The sequence below is a fragment of the Parasteatoda tepidariorum genome, chromosome 9 (genome assembly GCF_043381705.1).
Source record: "Parasteatoda tepidariorum isolate YZ-2023 chromosome 9, CAS_Ptep_4.0, whole genome shotgun sequence".
Classification (NCBI taxonomy): Eukaryota; Metazoa; Arthropoda; class Arachnida; order Araneae; family Theridiidae; genus Parasteatoda; species Parasteatoda tepidariorum.
In genome coordinates this window covers 18,786,685-18,806,448 of record NC_092212.1, presented here as the reverse complement: position 1 = coordinate 18,806,448, position 19,764 = coordinate 18,786,685, and the positions used below count along the sequence as shown (strand labels likewise).

At 30.7% G+C, this 19,764-nt stretch overlaps 1 protein-coding gene across 1 annotated transcript in view; it reads right to left on the bottom strand.

Annotated features, from left to right (window-relative positions):
* Positions 1 to 19,764, bottom strand: part of LOC107450531 (uncharacterized) — a gene marked incomplete in the record, with an annotated part of 46,587 nt that overhangs the window by 15,983 nt on the left and 10,840 nt on the right. The window contains 6 exon segments of the mRNA XM_043053738.2: positions 2,829 to 2,903; positions 9,011 to 9,097; positions 14,328 to 14,450; positions 17,214 to 17,438; positions 18,982 to 19,041; positions 19,451 to 19,596. Of these exon segments, the coding sequence (XP_042909672.2) occupies positions 2,829 to 2,903; positions 9,011 to 9,097; positions 14,328 to 14,450; positions 17,214 to 17,438; positions 18,982 to 19,041; positions 19,451 to 19,596 (716 nt within the window).

Sequence of the window (19,764 nt, the reverse complement as noted above, 5' to 3'; positions counted from 1 at the left end):
GATATTCAGAACAGGTTACTTTATTATAATGTTACCACATTGTTACATAATTCAAAATGTTTTATTCACTGTATATAATTTTCATGATGAATGGGGTAGGGGCCGCTGCGCGGCCTAGGCACCCAGTTTTGTTTAAATAAAAGTAAAAGTAAAAGTTCATATTATGAATTGATATCTATTTTTCCAACGAAAAAGTCTTATTTTACATTTAATATCACATCCTGCTTTACATTTAATACATTTTGATAAAAAAAATCATGTTACAAACTTTTAAAAACATTTTCCGTATCTAGAGTAACACATATGATGTTACTGAAGCTTATACCACAAATTTCTCCAACCATAACAGAACTCTTATCTAGGATGCAACAATCAATAAACAAAGCAGAGTACAACAAAATAAATTTTTCCAACACTGTTAATAAATTGATTCATTTATAATAATAATATATTCATTTATAATTATAATTGATCCATTTATCATAAATAATAAATTGTTTCATTTTAATATCAAAACAATTGTTTTAAAATTTCATGTGTTATTGATATTGATTAAATCATTTTTCTTTATATTGGGCACAAGTTGTTTCATTATTAAATTTATTTATTTTTATTTTAAACGAAGATCCTGTGCCTCTTTTATTAATATTAAGTTTATTTCTTTTGTAAATTATTGATTCTTCTCTTTTGTATTTTAGTTAATTACGCCTCTAATATTTTTTAAATTATTTAATTAATAATTAATATTAAAAGCATATTTTCTGTAAAATTGATGGAACATGTTGAAAAAAATAAAATTAAAAATCAGTGAACCTTAAAGATGTTATATTTTTAAATCAAAAATGTGAATTGAGCTTTAAAATAAAAATCTCACGACAAACTAAAATTTCATATTTGCTTTGAAACGATCGATATACCTATTATTTAAAATATTAAATAATAAATTTCTTTTCAAAAAAGAAGGACATGAAATTTCGAAATAAATTTAATGTCATGCATATGAAAAAAATTGACTTTTTATGAAAAATATCAACTTTCTTCGTCTTGTTTATTTAACTTAGCTGGACACCTGGCAGCGCAGCGGCCCCTATCCCATCCATCATGATTTTATGAGTAGTTGAAGTAAAAACTTTTAGTATTCAGTATACTGTGTGGTAGCTGTTATAAAATATCAACTTTCTAGGCGCCTTTATCTAAACTTCTCCCACGTCGTATTTATACACTGGTGTGCAAAAATTAAGAACGAAGTGGTTTTTCGAATGTAAGTTAGAACCTCGGTATTGAAATTGGATAAAAACCATACAATAGGATCCTAAAAATTTTGGAATATGGGAACTAAAAAAAAATTTAATCCACTGGAACAATGAGGAACTTCATTGAAATATAGGCTTAAAACACAATTATAAAACTGACCAAAATGTCAATGTTACACGAGATGTTACACGGGATGCTATACTGGACTGACATCGTCTACTCATGCTCAAGACCAGGCTGTTAAGAAGCTCTGAGGACATGACGCCCATTCCTGTTGTAGTGCTAATTGCATCTGCGGAATCGTTGCTGGCAGCTGTGGACTTGCTACGAAACGTCTCCCTAGAGTGTCCCACGCGTGTTCAATCTGATTAAAATCCGGGAACCTCACCGGCCTATCCATGCGTGTAATATCTTCATTCTCCAGCAGTTCCGTGAAAGCCACCGTACGATGATGTGTAGCATTATCGTATATGAAGATAAACTCAGAACCACCTTGGAAGATGTGTATATCAGTAAGAGTGGCAAACATGATACTGCCCCATACAAGAACTCCGCCTCCTCCAAATCGGTCTCTTTCGATTATGTTAGAGGGATTGGTGTTCCCCGCTCTCTTAAGATGCGCATGCGTCCAAAGTCACTGATCGGACAAAATCTGCTCTCATCCGTAAAGAGTACTGGGGCCCATTGCGCATCTGTCCAGTTGTTGTATCCTCTGCACCACATTAAACGGCGTCTCCGGAGAACTGGCCTTAATGGAACAGACCGTACTGGCTATCGTGCAAATCGATTATCCTACTCCTGGCCCCGGGGAGATGCGATATTGTGCTTTCAATACTTTGTTGTGTGTGCCCAGCAATTTCTTCTGCCGTTAGCCGTCTGCTCCTTTTAGCCTGTAGGACTATATACCAGTCATCAGCTGCCGTGGTCGTGCGAGAACGACCTCTACTAAACCTTCAGATAGCTGTTCCTATTCTTTGAAATCTCTTCCGAGCTCGTGAAACGATACTGTGGGTGTTCCCGAACTCTGCAGCCACATCGGCCATATTTCAACTTTCTTCCAACTTTTTAATGATACGACCTCGTGTAAAATCCAGATGTCGTCTTCTATGTTGTCTGTTGGCCATGTAGCACAGAGTCAACAAATTCACTTCCTTTAAACTGGTGAATATCGTGCGATACCATTCACATAAATATTGAGCTTCCGCCAGCACCTTTTATTTCCTTACGACACGCCATCCCCACATGGCCATAGATGGCGTCACTGAAAAACAAGATATGCATCTTCTGTCTTAAAAATTCACTTGATTTCAAGCAGGTTTGCGTATATTTTCAAGAGGCATTTGCAACAACAAACCCTCTTAATCTTTTCCAAAAACCTTCACAGTAACGGCAACTTAATGGTTTAAAAAGCCTGCACTTGCGTGAATGATTAAATTTGCATGAATGAGTAAAATTCGGAACTTTTATGTCACTAAGTTGCTATCTACGCACTTACTAATTTCTATAAATAAAATTGTAATTTAAAGTGATTTAAATACTGATTTACTCACTGAAAAAAGTTAAAAGTACTTACTTCCAGAAGATCTCATGAAATACGAAGACGTCACAATTATAAAAAAGCTCAGTTTTACGGCCACCATTATCCAGACCTATAGAGATAAATTTCTATAACATTTTTAAGAAATAATTGAGTTTCATATAACAGTTTCTAAATACAGTGAAACCTCAAGGGAGCGGAGACTCTCTGTTCCTCAGGAAAATGGTCGTTAATGGAGGTTGGTTGCTCTTAGGAGTTACTTCCATTGACTTCAAAATGTTATCGAAAGTACACGATTTTTCGAAAATGATTTTAATTTTAATCAATATCATTTTCTTGGTGCAGAGAGGCTACCTGTGTTGTTGGCGTTAAGAAAACCGGATCGATGAATAAAATTTAGCTTCAATAAAAATAATGTGCCAACTGATATAATTATGAGTAAATGAGAATATATCAATAAAATATATCATTGATCACTTTGACTGCAACATGAGGTTGTAGATCTCTTTCAAATATTGTCAAAGAGAGCTGTCCATCAAATAAAGGCCTCACACAAATATCTTGAATACATTTTAATCTAATTATTTGTTTGAAAATATTTTTTTTTCGAAATTTTTTCGTATTTTATTATTTGACCTTTTCCACATTTGGTTCAGAGGCTTTGCGAGGTCAATGGGCGAGGTTTTCTTCCACACAATGTCTATGGAAAGCATTCCGTGCCGACCCAAAAGTAGTCGCTACATAGAGCTGATCTTTCCTGGAGGTTTCTTCGTACTTGATTACGAATATAAGTTGGGGGAACATGGTGGACAATACCAGAAAAATATACATTTCACGAATTTTAAATTTCCACGGGCGACTAAAATTATTAAAAGTTGCAGAAACTCAATTCATTCTTATTTATTTATAATTTCTTTAATTATTCAGTCATAATGACCTCTATGATTTGTGTTACAAATTATTCATATTTAAAATAAAAACTTTAGACACCAATGTTTTTAACAGAAAACTGAAAGAAATATGCCAGAAAAAGTTTAATTATTTAAATAGTCACCAAACCCTGCAATTCGGGTTAATACCAATAATCTAATTACTATCGTTTATGAAGGCCAGTATATCTCATAATGACTATTTTTATGATTAATGTGGCACTGGTTTCATTTTAATTTTTTATTGCTAAAACTCTCATTATTAATTGTTTTATTAAAGTTGAAAAGTTACGAAAAAACAAGCTAACTTAGATATGTTTTCAGGATAATTTTCCGAAAGAATTGTAATTAATATTCATATTTTTTCTTCAGAGTTGAAAAATATTTATTATCTTATTATTTACTGAGCTACAGCGACACTATAGATAATTATGTTGAATGTTGTTTATTCTATTTTGTAATTTATTTTTCATGTAACAACAAAGCTTGAAATGGATAAAAAATTATTATTGTAATTATAGCTTGCATGTTTCGTTATTGTTATGTTTCTCTTATATTATTGTTAGCATAATAATTATTATTGCATTTAAAGACCATTTTTTCTGTTTTAAATTAGCGTTATATTAACTAACATTATCTTATAAGTATTATGTTGTCTCTGTCTTATTTTTAAGATTTATTCAGACTGTTACTAATTACTCTAAAATTTTATTTTTTTAACTTCTCTATACTTCTGAATGAAATTTTAAAAAAACCCTCTAAAAAATCAATATCAAGAATTTTCGAGTTAATATAACATTAGTATAAAAAATACCATGCACAATACGAGTTAAAATCCTTGCATTTCAAAATAATATTTAAGATTCCAATCATGAAGTTTTTGCTTTTTGCATTAAAATGTGGTCTTGCCAATGTCTCCCACTTTTGGCGGATGAGTTTTCTTATTTATCTAAAGTGGTAGAATATTTTATGCTTTGTTATTTTATTTTTAATCTCATAATATTGGATTTTAGTAATTGTGAAAATTATGAAGAAAAAAATTTTTGTATAAACAATATTGTATGAAAACAATTTAAAACTTTTACATGTAAACTGATAACAGTGAAACTATTAAGTGAAGACAAAATTAATAAAATAAAGCTTAACCTTTGTTGTCAATTCCAGAAACCCGAACAAATTCACAATCCACCAAAAAAAAAAATTTAAAGTGGTAGAGAAGTAGAAACAAAAACATACTTAATTTTGTTTAATGTTGTTAGGGCTTTTAAAGACTCACTTTAATATAATACGCATTTTTACATAATGCATGATTATTTTGGATAGTTAAAAATAGCGATTCGCAGCAAAACTTAAAAAGTAAATTTATTACCCTAAGAATCAACATAAATTTTTCTACCACTAGAAAAACTATTTCCGCAAAGTGAAGTGATTTGTCAACCCTGCAATATACTGACCCTTCATATATTTTGAGGAACTCAACTATGTTAATAATATTAACACGTTGAATGCAAGCTAATTTTACATACTCGCCCGTCTGGCCAAACGATAAATAACTGCACACTAAATTTGACAGATTTTGTTAGTTTTTTAAAAGATTTAGCCTAACATATATGAAAAAAGTGGTGAATTATATGAGCCTACGAATCGTTTAGAAATAGTGGCGGATAAAATTTACTAAATTGAATTTATTAAACCAAGAATCACAATTAATAAACTAATACTTGAAAATATTTATTCGTTGTCCGGATCAAGTTGGCATCTCTGTGTATACAAATAAAGCTATTTTTGTGTACTCTATATTGCATTAATTTCTTCAAACCATTTTAGTAACGATAATAATATTTAAAAATTTACTCGAATTATGTGTTTCTAATAATTTTGGCTTCGTCTGTCACCGGTGACCCCGTGGCGCTACGACAAACTCAGTGCCGATCACCGGTGATCCCCATGACATTCAACGCATTAATATTATACTAATGGAAAGTATTATTGAAGTTTTCCTAGAAATTAAATTAATAACGTCCAGTTTATAAGGTTTTATTTATATATTTTATTAATTGTTGCTGTGGAAGATCTCATTTACATCGCGTTAAGGCATATATTTTTCTACCATTTTAAATGTCATGGAATATCTCTTTGCTCAAAGCACAGGAAATAAGCAAATCTTAATGTAGGCTTAATAAATATGCATTATGATTAATCAAGATGTTTTCCGGTCAAGTAAATTTTCCTGATGTCCATAACATATTTTCACGAAAATGAAAAACGTGGCAGAATAATTATTTTATTAATGAAATTTATTTTGCAGAAACAAGATAGTTCTCTCTTTTTTATTTTAAATTTCCGGTAAAACATTTGTATTAACAAAGAGTCTAACCAATTTATATATCAATAACGCGTGATAGATTAAAAAATGACTTACATATTACGTATCAGGTAGTAGAAAATAGCAATCTAGAAATTGCAAAAATAAATGGAAATCGCAATTTTCTTCGAAAGGATGGTTTGATCCTACTGACCTTCCCAAAAATATTCAAAATCATTTCATTTGTGAAAGATAAGTACTTTCGTCTTCTTCCTATTAAGTTCCTCATAAAGTTTTCCGCTTACACCGGAAACGATAGTTAGACAAAGGAAAGATTGATAAAAAAAGTAAGAGCGAACAAAGGTTTATAAGTTAAGACAGCGAAAAGATGTTTTTGAATTAATATTTAATTATGCATTTTCTTCAAAATTATTAATTTATTTTTATTTAATTACTTATTTACATTACATTTAATTACTTATTTAATTAAATGTAATTTGTCATTTGTAAATGTATTATGTCATTTATTATTAATATGTACAATCACTGCCTATGCCAGTATCTCTGTCAGTTGCTATATCAAAACTAGGACTTAAGAAGCTGTGAGAGTTCTGCGTAAAGGCACGCAGTAAAAATACTTTATTTTATGGTCTATTGTAGAGCATAAATGGAAAAGTAATAAAAGAGGAATTTTTATCCTTTTTTTTTTCAAAAAAAAAAGGAAAATATTTAATTAATGTGACTGCTAAAATAAACTTACTGTGTTGTAACATAGTAAGGTTATTACACATCAACAAAATTAACGTTTCATTATTTATTAACGTCAGGGGCGTAGTTAAGGCTTACGACGCCTTAGGATAAGTTTTTGAGCCCCCTTGCATTATTGTGTAAGACTTATAGAAGCCTTTGCGGAACCATTTTAGAGTGATCATGTATAACCCACTGCACTTAGCATTGGATTGCATTTTATTTGGAATCAGATTTTTCAACTTTAACACATGGCTTGCCCATCTGGCCAAACGGTCAATAACTACAAACTAAGTTTGCAAATATTAGACAGATTTTGCTAGCTTTTAGAAAGGTTCTGCATAACTTGGCCGAAAAAAGTGGTGAATGACATAAGCCAACGAATTGTTCAGAAATAGTAGTGGATAAAAATATACTAAATGGAATTTGTTAAACCAAGGATCACAATTAATAAACTACTACTTAAAAATATTTATTCGTTGTCGGGAGCAAATTGGCATCTCTGTGTATATAAATAAAACTATTTTTGTGTGTTCTATATTGCATTAATTTCTTCAAACCACTTTAGAAACGATAATAATAAAAAAAATTATAAATAATATTATAATTATTAATATTATGATATATTATAATCTTATAAATAATAATAAAAATTTTCTCCAATTATGTGTTTCGAATAATCTTGGCTTCGCCGGTCACCGATGACCCCCGTCAATTCCACTAAAATACTTTTGATCACGTTTACTGTGTTTCATTGAATGATAAGCGTTTATTCTAAGATCATTTTTCATTCAATGTATTGTCAATTTGTTATAAATAATTTCTTTTCTTTTAAAAACCCTTCAAGTAAATCATACTACAATGACAGTAATAGTAACCCAGCAAGGGGGGCTCTATTGCTCTATGATAAATAAACTCAGATCGGTGGCGGTATCAGTTTTGTTGGTAGGGGGCACAAGTTTTATTAGAAAATAGTTTTGTTTAAGTATTGTATCTCTGATGCTTTCCCGTTTTGTGCACAAAGCCCTAGACCGATAAGCTAAAATTGAAATTCCTTGTTCATATTTTTGTTTTAAGACAAAGAATGAAAGTAGGGTACCTAGCAGATTTGAAAAAAAAATCTATGTAATATTACAGTTTTATTATTTTCGATTTGAAAAATGGCTTATAATCTATTTAAGTTTGACGATTAATATTTCAGTCAACCATGTTGGACATTGGAAGTTTTTCTAAATAATTTCACTAATTTATCTGACGTTACTAAACCAAACATCTTTTGCGCAACAGTTAAATTTTTCGGCATTTAAATTTCAGGTACAAAAATTATGCTTTGTTTAAATAAAATGCCGTATGCATTAAAAAATTCTACAATTTTTTTTTTATTTTGTATAAATATTTTTTATTTTTATTTTAGTTTAAACATATATTCCTTTAGTTCATCATAACATTAAATTTAGCAATATAACTTTTATCCTATTTTAATTATTAATGTATATGGCATATCTACATCGCAAAGGAAAAGCTTGCTATTATTTTAAATTTTGAAATAAATTTTTTATCGTTTACAAAAACGAAATATAACTTATAATTTAATGAATTTCATTGGGTTTCCCTTACATTAATACACATTTTTATTTATTTACTTATTTCTCAAAAGAAACGGTATAATGTTTATCGAATTTGCTCAAAAATTAAGTTTATTACTACTGATTCCGAAAGTAAAAGCAAAGTTTAAGGAGATTTGGTAGTTTTAAAATGAAAATAAATAAAAACTCCTTTTTATATACAAACATTGAATCTTGACTTCTAGTTTGATTTCTGAATATTTCCAACATCTACTATTTCAATGAATTTTATAATATAACAAATATTTTAAAATAAAGTTATTTGTTAGCTATTGAGCCCAAATAATTTTTTATGTGAAGGTGACATAAATAGTTTAAAAACATAGCTTTGTCTCAAACCTAAGACTTAAGCTGTGGCTTTTTTATTTTCTTTGGCAAAAAGCTTTGAAAGACCATGTCAAACACATATTTTAAGCAATGCTAAGTTTCATAAAAGCTCGTTTTAATCAATTCCCTTTTTTAAAAAGACACATTTTAAACTATACCAAACATAAAAAATAAACGTTTCTTTCCCCTTATTATTATTCATATATCATTGATATGTCATCAAAACATTTATCATTTTAATTTAAAAAATCTTAAAAATTGTAACTTATTAAAATTTTTAACTTACCCCTAAAATATCTAAATGTATTATTAATTCCTCAAAACAAACGTATAAATATTTTTTTAATAGCAGACATATTAAACCCGAAACAATTTATAGAATAAGTTAGCCTCGCCCATGAAAGGAAATAATGACATACGCTGTACAAAAGAAAATAAACTTAATTGTGTTAATTAAAACATCGCACTATATCCCCGATACATTTCCGATTCTGAGTTGACATAGCTGTCAAAAACGTTTTATCTATTCATGTATTTGTAACCTTCCCACTCACAAACAAGGATGACAATTAATATTTGATCTCTGAATTGTCAAAAACAAGTCTCTTCTTTTTTGTGTTTTTCAAACCTCCTTACTTATTTATTCTAATTGAATACATGATATAGTCATATATCTGACTCAATATTTTTAATACAGTTAGCAAGTTTCGCATCTAGATCCGTTATTTGTTAATTGAATTAAGATTTGAAGAAAATTATATTTTTATTAATAAAGGGAAAAACATTTTGACATAATTTAAAGGGACAGTAGTTTCAGGACTGAAGTGACAAAATATCGAAAAATAGTACTTTGCATAAATAAGGCAAAATACTAGTTAGGCAAAAAAAACCTCCTTGTTTTTTATAATTAGATCATAGGAGAAATATTGATTATAAAATATAAAGTAATATATGTAACTTATATAGTAAAATATGCATAGAACGTGTACCCTGTTTACACATGCACGAAATCATTGAGGTTTGTCCCTTTTTAATTTTTAAGTTTTAATGCGTGTAACAATTCCTCCGAATTCGAAAAAAAAGTTTGAAAAAAAGTCAGAGAATTCCGAGTTAAAATTTACAAGTTTTCGGTAAGTTTTGTTAAAGTTTGAAAAGGCTCTACTCAAAGATGCCAACTGCTCCGGACTCGCCATAATAACTATAAAAAAAAAACGGTAAATAACTATAAATTTTGAAAATACTTGACTATTTTTGCTTGCTTTTTAAAAGGTATAGCAGGACATAAATACGATGCTTGATATGAGTGGAATCTCGGTGTTTGGCGCAAAGCGCCACTACTAACCGATTAATCGATACTAGTTTGCTTTATGCTCTCAGGTCATAGGAATATTAAATCTTATGTTATAATAAGGGATAGGGGGAATTCCCCCATCGTTAAATACAAAAATAACAGAATAAAAACAAGTAAAGAACAAGCAATTGAATATGATAACATAAAATGAAGGTGCATTATTAAAATAAGATAAGATTATGATAAGATATATAAGTACATAATATTTACAAAACTATTTACATGTTTATGTTATACTAACATATGACTAATATTAGTGTATGGCTCTACTATAACAGTGACCCGGTCGTCCTGGTATTCAACCACTCGTACCGGGTTGCTCACTGTACTAAACTTAATAGAGCTATGGCTTGCCCGGATCGGACCCTATTCAGGGTTACTCCTTCACCGGGTTTGCCATAGTCCAGTGGATACGCTGTGTGTATTTGTGTCCTATTTCTTGTAAAATTTTGAGATTATACTATCTGATAGTAGGAAAGCCGTTAGTGGGCTGTGGTTACTGTTTTCTTTTATAAGTTCAATATCAAAGATTTGCTTAAAATTAGAGGCATTACATTCTTTAGCATCGCGGAAGAATTTGGTGCTGCGTTTCACCATGTAGCAATTCATTTCCTCAATTTTAAGATCTTTTCTTAAAAGTCTATTACTGATTGCCTTTGGGGCTCCTGTCATATATCTAACGAATTGATTTTTTATTTATTCGCGACCCCTATCCCATTCATCTTGAATTTTAACACACTTTTGGTTGAGCAATGAGGTAAGCAGGAAGTGGAGTTGCTTTTATGAATGTTTCAAGCACTTTGCTTGAATAACAAAAAAGGAATCAAAAAATAAAATGAGCAGCTTGCTCTANCCTAAAGATAAAGCATTTTTAAAGATGTATTCTTTTGAATGTAATGACATGGGTTAGGATTATTTGAAGATAAGGTCAAGACTTATTGCTTTTAGAAATATTAACCCAATTCGAACTACTATTGTGAAAACGCAACATTTTGTAGTTAGCATTGAGAAATGAATCTTTATGAAAACAGGGGTAGATCATTCATGCTTAGATTTATTTCGTATTTTTCTACTGTTGGCTATCTCAATCTTTAAAACATCGCTTTCGAGTAATTTGATATAAAAAATTTCGATATTTGTATTATTAATTGTACGATATTATTGTGTACGATATTGTAATTTGTATTATGGTGAACACAAATATCTTTGTTTACTGAAGATAAAATTTCAAGAATAAAATAATTGAATCAATCTTCATCTTGTCGATAAAACTTCATTTAAACTTTGATTGGTAAAACTTTTATAACACTATTTTTAAAGCGGAAATGTTGATAGATGAAGCCAGAAGAAGTAGCTTAGCTCACTTTCTTACTAGTTATACTATTTTATTAACACGTTCATGCCGGGAAAAGTGAAAATACTGGTAGAAGAACTATTTCAATATTAGACAATATTCGAGAGGAGTTAATCTATTCTCAACAATAACAGTTCACTGTAAGGAAATTTATCACGGCGAAGAAGCAATTCAATACAAAAATTGCATCCGTTAAAAACAATTGGTAGTTATGGATTTTTATTATTCCCAGAAAAAAACTAAAAAATTAAATTTATTTGTTACCATGTTTTTACTTTGGCGAGCCGCCAAGATGAGACAATCTAGCGTGACCCTCCGGTGGGTCACCCCGGCGTGTACGTGTTAATTTCTAAGTCTTCACACGTGTAACAATTCTTCCGAATTCGAAAAAATATTTTAAAAAACAGCAAAGAACTATAATCTAAAACTTACAAATTTTCAGTTAATTTTGATAAAGTTTGAAAAGGCTCAACGCAAAGATGCCAACTGTTCCGGACATGCCATAATAATTTTTAAAAAAAAAACGGTAAATAACTACTAACTAAATTTTGCAAATATTTGACTATTTTTGCTTGCTTTTTAATATGTACAGCATAACAAAACTATTAAAAAGTGGTGAATTGTGTAAGCCTACGAATTATTTAGAAATAGTGTTGGATCTGCTAAAATTATCAGTATTATATGCTAAAATTGAATTTATTGGACCAAGAATCACAATTGATAAACTACCACTTTAAAATATTTATTTGCTGTCCGTCTTTAAAATATTTATTCTTGCTATATTGCTTTAATGTGAGTGTTATTTTCGAGGAATCTGACTCACGGCGCTTGTCTTTTCAACGGAGTTATTAGCCAGATAAACGAATGGATGACAAAGTGGCGTATAGCATAAGCCTTTGGATTATTTAGAGAAAGTGGTGAGCTAAAACCTAATAAACCAAATTTACTAAACCAAAAATCATATACTCTTCTCAAAACAATTGAAGGATATAGTAAGTCTTGTATAAAATACGCAGTTATTTTTTTTTCTTTGCATAAAATGGTAAAAGAGCACAAATGCAAATTTTTCTTATTTTCAAACTTCGCAGTATCAAATTATGAGTTAGACGTTGAAGAGGACGTTTTTTGCTGCAGCGAATTTAATTTGGTTCTCAACTTAATGTAAGACAAAGCTGAGAAAGAATGATCGACATTCAGTAAGTGCGTTGTTTCGATCAGTGCGATGTCGTAACGAAGTCATATAACCTAATCAGAAGCTTGGAGAGTTGTTGGCTGATGAGAGAGGGGTTAAACACAAGCCGAAGGAGCAGAAGCGTAAATCAGAAAGTGTAATCTCTAGGATCTGGAGCCGTTTTTTGGAAACTGGAAATGCAGGCCGAAGATCAGGGTGAGGGTGAGAGCGTAGACGTTAGACGTGCAACAATACCCAATGAAGACTGTTATTTAACGTTAACGGCTCATAGACACTGAAATATGAATACCACTCTCCTTCAACAAAACCTTCGTTCGGCTACTTGCACCACAGTTTCGACACAAACTGTTCGAAACCGCCTTCACGCTGTAAGTCTGTCTGCTCGTCGACCAATGGTGTGTGTCACGTTAACAGCAAAGCACAATCGAGCCAGCAGGGAATGGTCAACAGAGCATGTGAACAGGAGGAGAAATGAATGGCGCAGCATTCTTCTCTCTGGCGCCCGTTTTTCTGTTCATCCTGATAGTAGGCGTAGTTTCAACTGGAGGGAACGGGGCACTAAAAATAATCTTGCGTTCGTGCTCGAAAGTGTATGATTTGGTGGTGGGGGAGTGATGGTGTATGCAAGGATCTCCATTGATGGGCGCACTAATCTCCATATATCATTCGAAATGGAGTTCGGACCGGTCGATTGCGATGAGCTCCTGAAACATATTGTAGTCACTTACGCTTCAGCAATTGGAGATGATTTCATGATAAGGAACAATAATTGCAAGTTACATCGTGCTAACTTGGTAAATGACTTTCTTTTGGAGAAAGGAATCTTGCGAATGGATTGGCCAGCGTGTTCTTCGAACATGAAATCAATCGAACATATTTGGGACATTCTAGGCAGACGAATTTCTGGATGCCTACCACCCCCACAAACTCTTCGAGAACTGGAAAGAATTCTTCTGCAGAAGTGGGATAGAATACCCCAGCCCCTCATTAATAACCTCATTGACTCAATGCCTCGAGGATGTTCAACGTCGCTGGTAGTCGGTGAAAACCATAACCATAACTTGGTGATAGTCGGTGAAAACCATAACCATTAAAAGTGATTGTCTTTTAATGAAACACCTTGTTTTATTTGTTTTTCTATTTTTCAAAAATTGTGTTTCTTTCCTTTTGTATCCATTTGCTCAATAAAGCACATTTTTTTCTGCCAAACAAATGTCATTTTTGTCTCATATAGCCTACTACGTCTGTCGATAATAGATCAATCATTCAAACAATTCTACAGGAGCAAGATCAACCCTCAACCTAAATATCCTTTAATTGTTTTTAGCAGTGTATTATACGACAGCCAATCGAAGATATTTGTCCGCTTTCCTGAACAAGTTGGCTACTCTGGTTTTCAAGTAATGGCTAAACTTCATTGAGGCCCAACTTACAATCTCAATTCAATTTTTAATTTCTTACCACTAAGAAAAAGCTACTTTGAAAAACTCTGGCCGGTATGAACCTGCCGTAACCTGATTAAACAAATTGGTTGTTTTTTTAAAAAATTTAACATCTTTACAGAACACAATTTTTATGTTTATAATTTAGCAGAAATAATTGTTCTAAAAATTTGGTACCAAAATTTTATTAATACATTTTTTGAACAAATTCATATAATAATAACAGTTTTAATGTTTAAAACATGTTCCTTAATTATTTCATACTGAAGATCTGACTGTTCTGCTGTTAATTGGTTGAATTGGTCTGTAATTATTATTTATTATGCATTCACTGATGTCCACTCCATCAGTTTTTCCAACTGAATAAACCTGCCGGAATTCAATAAGCTGCAAAACAAAAAATGTAAATAAGTAAAAGAAGTTCTTCGGTAAATATATGAGGCTGAATGCAAGAACAGCATATATCAATGTTTACTTAGAATGCTGGAATTAGCTTAGAGATTAACGCAAACAACTTTTGTAACTTAAAAAGAATGAGAAGAAAATAATTTTTCTAAAACAACACTACTGTGTTATAAAGACAAATTTATAAATTGTAAAACTTTGTTCAAATATTTCCAAATTTATATTGGAAATTCATAGATAAAAAATATAAATTTATAGATATTTATAGATATAAAAACATATAGATAGATTTATAGATATAAAAATATAAATTTTTCACTCTCTTATTCCATGAAGCTTCAAACTAAAACCTAAAACAAGCCTTACTACTAATTCGGAAAAAAGGAAAAGATTACATTGGGAAGAAAAAAAATTTGTGAATTTATGCAAGTACTTGATTTTATTTAATTCGGGTGTGGAGAATTCAAATCTTAAATTAGCTTTTGCTCCTAACGCTACTTTTTTTTTCAAAATTATATTCTTTGTTTAGCTTGTGTTTCGTTTAAATGCACAAGTTTGAAAAAAACGTAAAGGTTTACATATGTTTACATGCATATATACACTTGTTTCTAAAGTTTATCTATGCAAATTCACTCGAATGAATGCTGAATGTCCCCCTTCTCTGCTTCATAGGGAGTAATAACAAAAAATATATGACCTTAACGTATCACATCATTAACTGCAATGTATTATCTACCACTCCCTATGAAGTAGGGAAGTGGGGACATTATGTATTCACTCGAGTGAATTTTGAAAAATTCTGGTTTGCAACAGATTATTGAATTGCATAAAAACTGTAACTTGTTGAAAGAAACCGATTGCAACGTTGAGATGAACGGTCCGCCCAAATCATCTGAGATCCATTCGAAAAACCCGTCAGAAAATAAAAATATAAAAAAATGTTTTAGTGTTTTTAATAAACCATTCATTTAAAGCTTGTGTTCCCGAGAGAGTAGAGTGACTATGAGTACCACAGAGTATCTGTGGAACTCATGGTTACTCGAGTGAATTTTAAGAGCAGCAATCTGGGAAATATGGTCCCAATAGTGTGGTCAGGGGAGCGGTCGAAAGTTTAGACCCTGTAATGTTAATTTTACTTTTCGCTATATATCGAGAACCTTTTAAGAAAATTGAAAAAAAATTTCAAATAATTATAAAACTCGTTTATCCAAAGATAATTCTATACAAAAAAATGACTTTCTGTAAGTATAAAAAATTTTTTATTTAAAAATAGTCGAAAATTTTTGAACTGTAAAGTATAAAATTTTTGACGTCGTTTTAAAGAATTTAATTTCACACAGAAAAATACAAAATTTGAGCGAAATCGGTCGAATAGTTCCTGATAAATTGAATTTTAAAAGAGTCGTATTTTTAAAATTCGATTTCTAAGGAACAATTTGACTCCATTTTTTTATTTTGCCAAATAAAATTACATTCTTTAAAATGACACAAAAAAATGTCTACCTTACAATTCAACATTTTTTCGACTATCTTTGAATAAAATAATAAAGAAATACTTAATGAAAACTGCTTTTTGCATAAAATTATCTCTGGATAAACGAATTTTATAATTGTGTGTAAAATTCTTTCAATTTGCTTAAAACGAAAAAAATGGTATGTTTATTCAAAGAAATACGTTTCTGTGTGTGATTTCATAACTTAAAATATCGTGGGCATCTACTGAGTAGCATATTTGAGGTCACCCATTTGAACCAGTAAGATTGAGTCATTGAACGTAAAGATTAGATCAAAGATTAGATCATTAGATCAAAAGGTATTCAGTGTGGCTCGTTTATTTAATTATTTATTTATTTTTATTTAATTATTTATTTATTTTTATTTAATTATTTATTTATTTTTCTTTAATTATTTATTTATTTTTATTCAATTATTTATTTTTATTTAATTATTTATTTATTTATTTATTTATATGCATTTAATTATTTATTTATTTATTTAAATTGCTACTTTTTTGTTCGTGAAGTTTTTTTTTTCAGTTAGTAGTGAACTGAGGCACAACTTTTTAAAAGATACAGAATTTTTTATATGTTTTATCAGCTCTTTAAAGTATGTCTCTTTGCTTATCTGACCTTTTATATTTAATTCGTTTTATTTATAAGTAATCGTTTCAAAAGTTCTATTTTATTTTACTAAATAATCAATACGTAACTTTCGCTCTCACTCGAAAAAGTATTTTTGGAATCTACTGAAATTCAATAGTAGTTGGGGATAAGTAGTTAGTTATTCTCTAGTGAGACTTTTAAAGTTGGCATTCAAGAGAATCGGTATACCATCAATCCTCCCTCCTTTATCTGGAAGACAGCCTAGACAGTAGCCTCCATCTCAAAAAGAAAAAAAGAAAATTTTTGTTTCACAATTTCAGTTAATTCCTTATTTAACACGTTGAATGCCATGTACCGATCACCGGTGACCGGGGAAGCCAAGATTGTTAAAACACATAATTCGAGTAAATTTTTAATGCTTTTAAAAATTTTGAAGAAATTGATGCAATACATACTGAGAAAATCATTGTAGTAGAATATAAATAATAGTCAAATATTAGCAAAATTTACTTTGTAGTTATTTACCGTTTTTTTATTTATTTTGGCGTGTCCGGAGCATTTGGCATCTCTGAGTTTGTTGTGCAAATGATAAAATTAAAACTGGTTTTAATTAAAAACTTATTTTTTTAAATTCATAGTATACCTGCAAGATTCCAATTCTAAGAGGATTTTTGCAAAGTGTCCAGATAACTCCTTCATCGCATCCAGGAGTTGTGAGAGAGCCATCGTAACGATAGTAAGAGCAACCATTTTCGACCAACTTATCCAAGTTGATATCGCCTTTCACATCTAATTTCGTACCCTTATACCGAAGGGATTGCAGCATATCCGAAATGGGTTGCATACCAGTGCTGTTCAAAATGGATGACTGAAAAAAAATCACTGAATAATTTTGTAATTTCCAACATGGCAGTCAACAAAATATTTCGTTTACTATTTCGATAATCTTCTTAAAACTGTTTTTCGAAGCTGTATTGCCAAGGAAAATATAAAAAAAAGGCATAGTTCCTTACAACATAGTGCCTAACAACTGAAGCAATTCGATGATTTGAATCTCTATAAATGATCTAGCCGTGAGGAATTATCTGGGTCTTAGAACAGTCAAATAATTTGAATATTTAAAACCTCATTAAACTTTTTTTTAAATCGCCAATTTGGCGACATTTTTCCATCTAGATGAAAATTAACAAAATCACTGCCTTATTCTCAGTTTTAGTACATCCTATGAGACCAGATAATGCAGCATTGGAGTAAGTTTTCAAATATTAAGAAATTAGACCACAAACTCTTTTCCTTTTCACAAAACTGTGGCGTTTCTCCAAATAGACGTTTTACGGAATTAGCCGTATGTGGGGGAAAACTAGCATGAATTAAACTAACACGAGCCATCGATTAATGAAAAAGAAACTAAATTGCCAAAATAAACTATTTATTAAAAACTTTAAAATAAAAACAGACCTAGCACATACTGGAACTTCCAATATAGCTGGAAAAAGGAACTATGCTCCCTGAATCTCGCATAAAACTCATAAAAATAAAATAAAACCTTGAAGAACCTTCCTATAACTGAAAGCCTCCACACGGTTTCTTATAAGTAGTCCGATCAGACCACTATGAAGGATATCCACTTACCGAACGAGTCATTTAATACAGAATATATTTAAAATAAGAAAGTGGTAGCACATATATGACTAAAAATTAATTTTATTTATGAATATTATTGGTTTGCCTTATTCACTAGTCAACCACTGCAGATTCAATTCTCAAATATATAAGATAAATTTCTCTCAATTACTTTTATAAAAGGTTTTGGGTTCATGCGCACAACAGGTTCATTTTTTAAACAGTCTGCGTGGACTACTTATAAAAGACCGTGTGGAGGCTTCTTGATGTAGGAGGTGATGGGTAAACACGCTATACGAAATTGCTAATCTAACTGACAAGCAGACAAAATGTTCCAGTTAGCAAGAGTTTCAGAGCGCATGCGTTGCAACAAATAAGAAAAGATTTCTTCTAACAAGTGATTGTTAAATAATTCATCTACGGCTGAGCAGAATAATAAGCGTAGACAGCTCTTATTAGGCTAAACTTGATCTAACAGTCATAAGTAACAGTTGCGAACTCACGACAGCATATTATTCGCAAACTAGCATATTATTCGCAAGGAAACATCACCTTATATTACAACCGAAATTTCGAAAAACAGCCTTAACCAATGTCATCAAGTTTTTTTTTAAAAATAATTAGCTATTATTATTTAGTGTTAAATTTAATAAAATCATGTTATTCAGTATTAAATTCCAAGTTATGCTAAGAGTTAAAAGTTATTTTTTTTATTCTGCGTGTCAGTAACAAAATCTAAAACAAATTAGGATAATAATAAATTGTTTCACTTCTGACAGAATACAAACCTGATAGAATACACCAACTACGGCAATGCGTCCCTTTGCATCTGTGTGCACAAAATGTAACTGCAAAATAAAAATATTATTTTAAGCAAGTGACTATGCATAACAACCATACCACGTTTTAACTGTGTATAACGGTTTTCAAAGTGTATTTTTATGCACTCTTTGAAACCCGTTATTTCAGATTTACCTCCTATTTATCTGATTCGAAAATAAATGATTTCATGATATATTTATAAATAGATTCTGTGAAGCATACTTTATTTAACACTTCCACTTATTTATAATTCAAAACAATATAAGTGTAAAATTCTTCAGATGATTTTAATTTATATGATAAAAGTGGAAGCTAAACGAAGAATTAATTCAAACATAAATTTAACATCTAGCAAGATTGGCTGTGTGATTCTGTTTGTTGCCATTCATTTTACAAATAAGATTTTTGCTAGATAGAAAAGGTCAGGACTTGTACCTCTAGTGCATACTGTTTCTCATCCACCGTGTGTTCTGATCCAGTGTAATAATTGTCTCCCCAGTGAAAATGGAACTGGGCAAGTTGGAACTTTTCACCATTCACGAGAACAGATCTTACAACATCATCCTTTGGAGTTACTTTTACTAGAAATAAAGATGCATATGACATTATTTATTTGCTTTGCATCTAAAACTGATATAATTTGAAACATCCCTAAAATAGCTCTGTATGTTTAATATCTAACAATCAGTAACCGCGGAAGTACCTCAAGAGGAGGGGGAGTACTCTCGCCTTCCCTATATATATATATA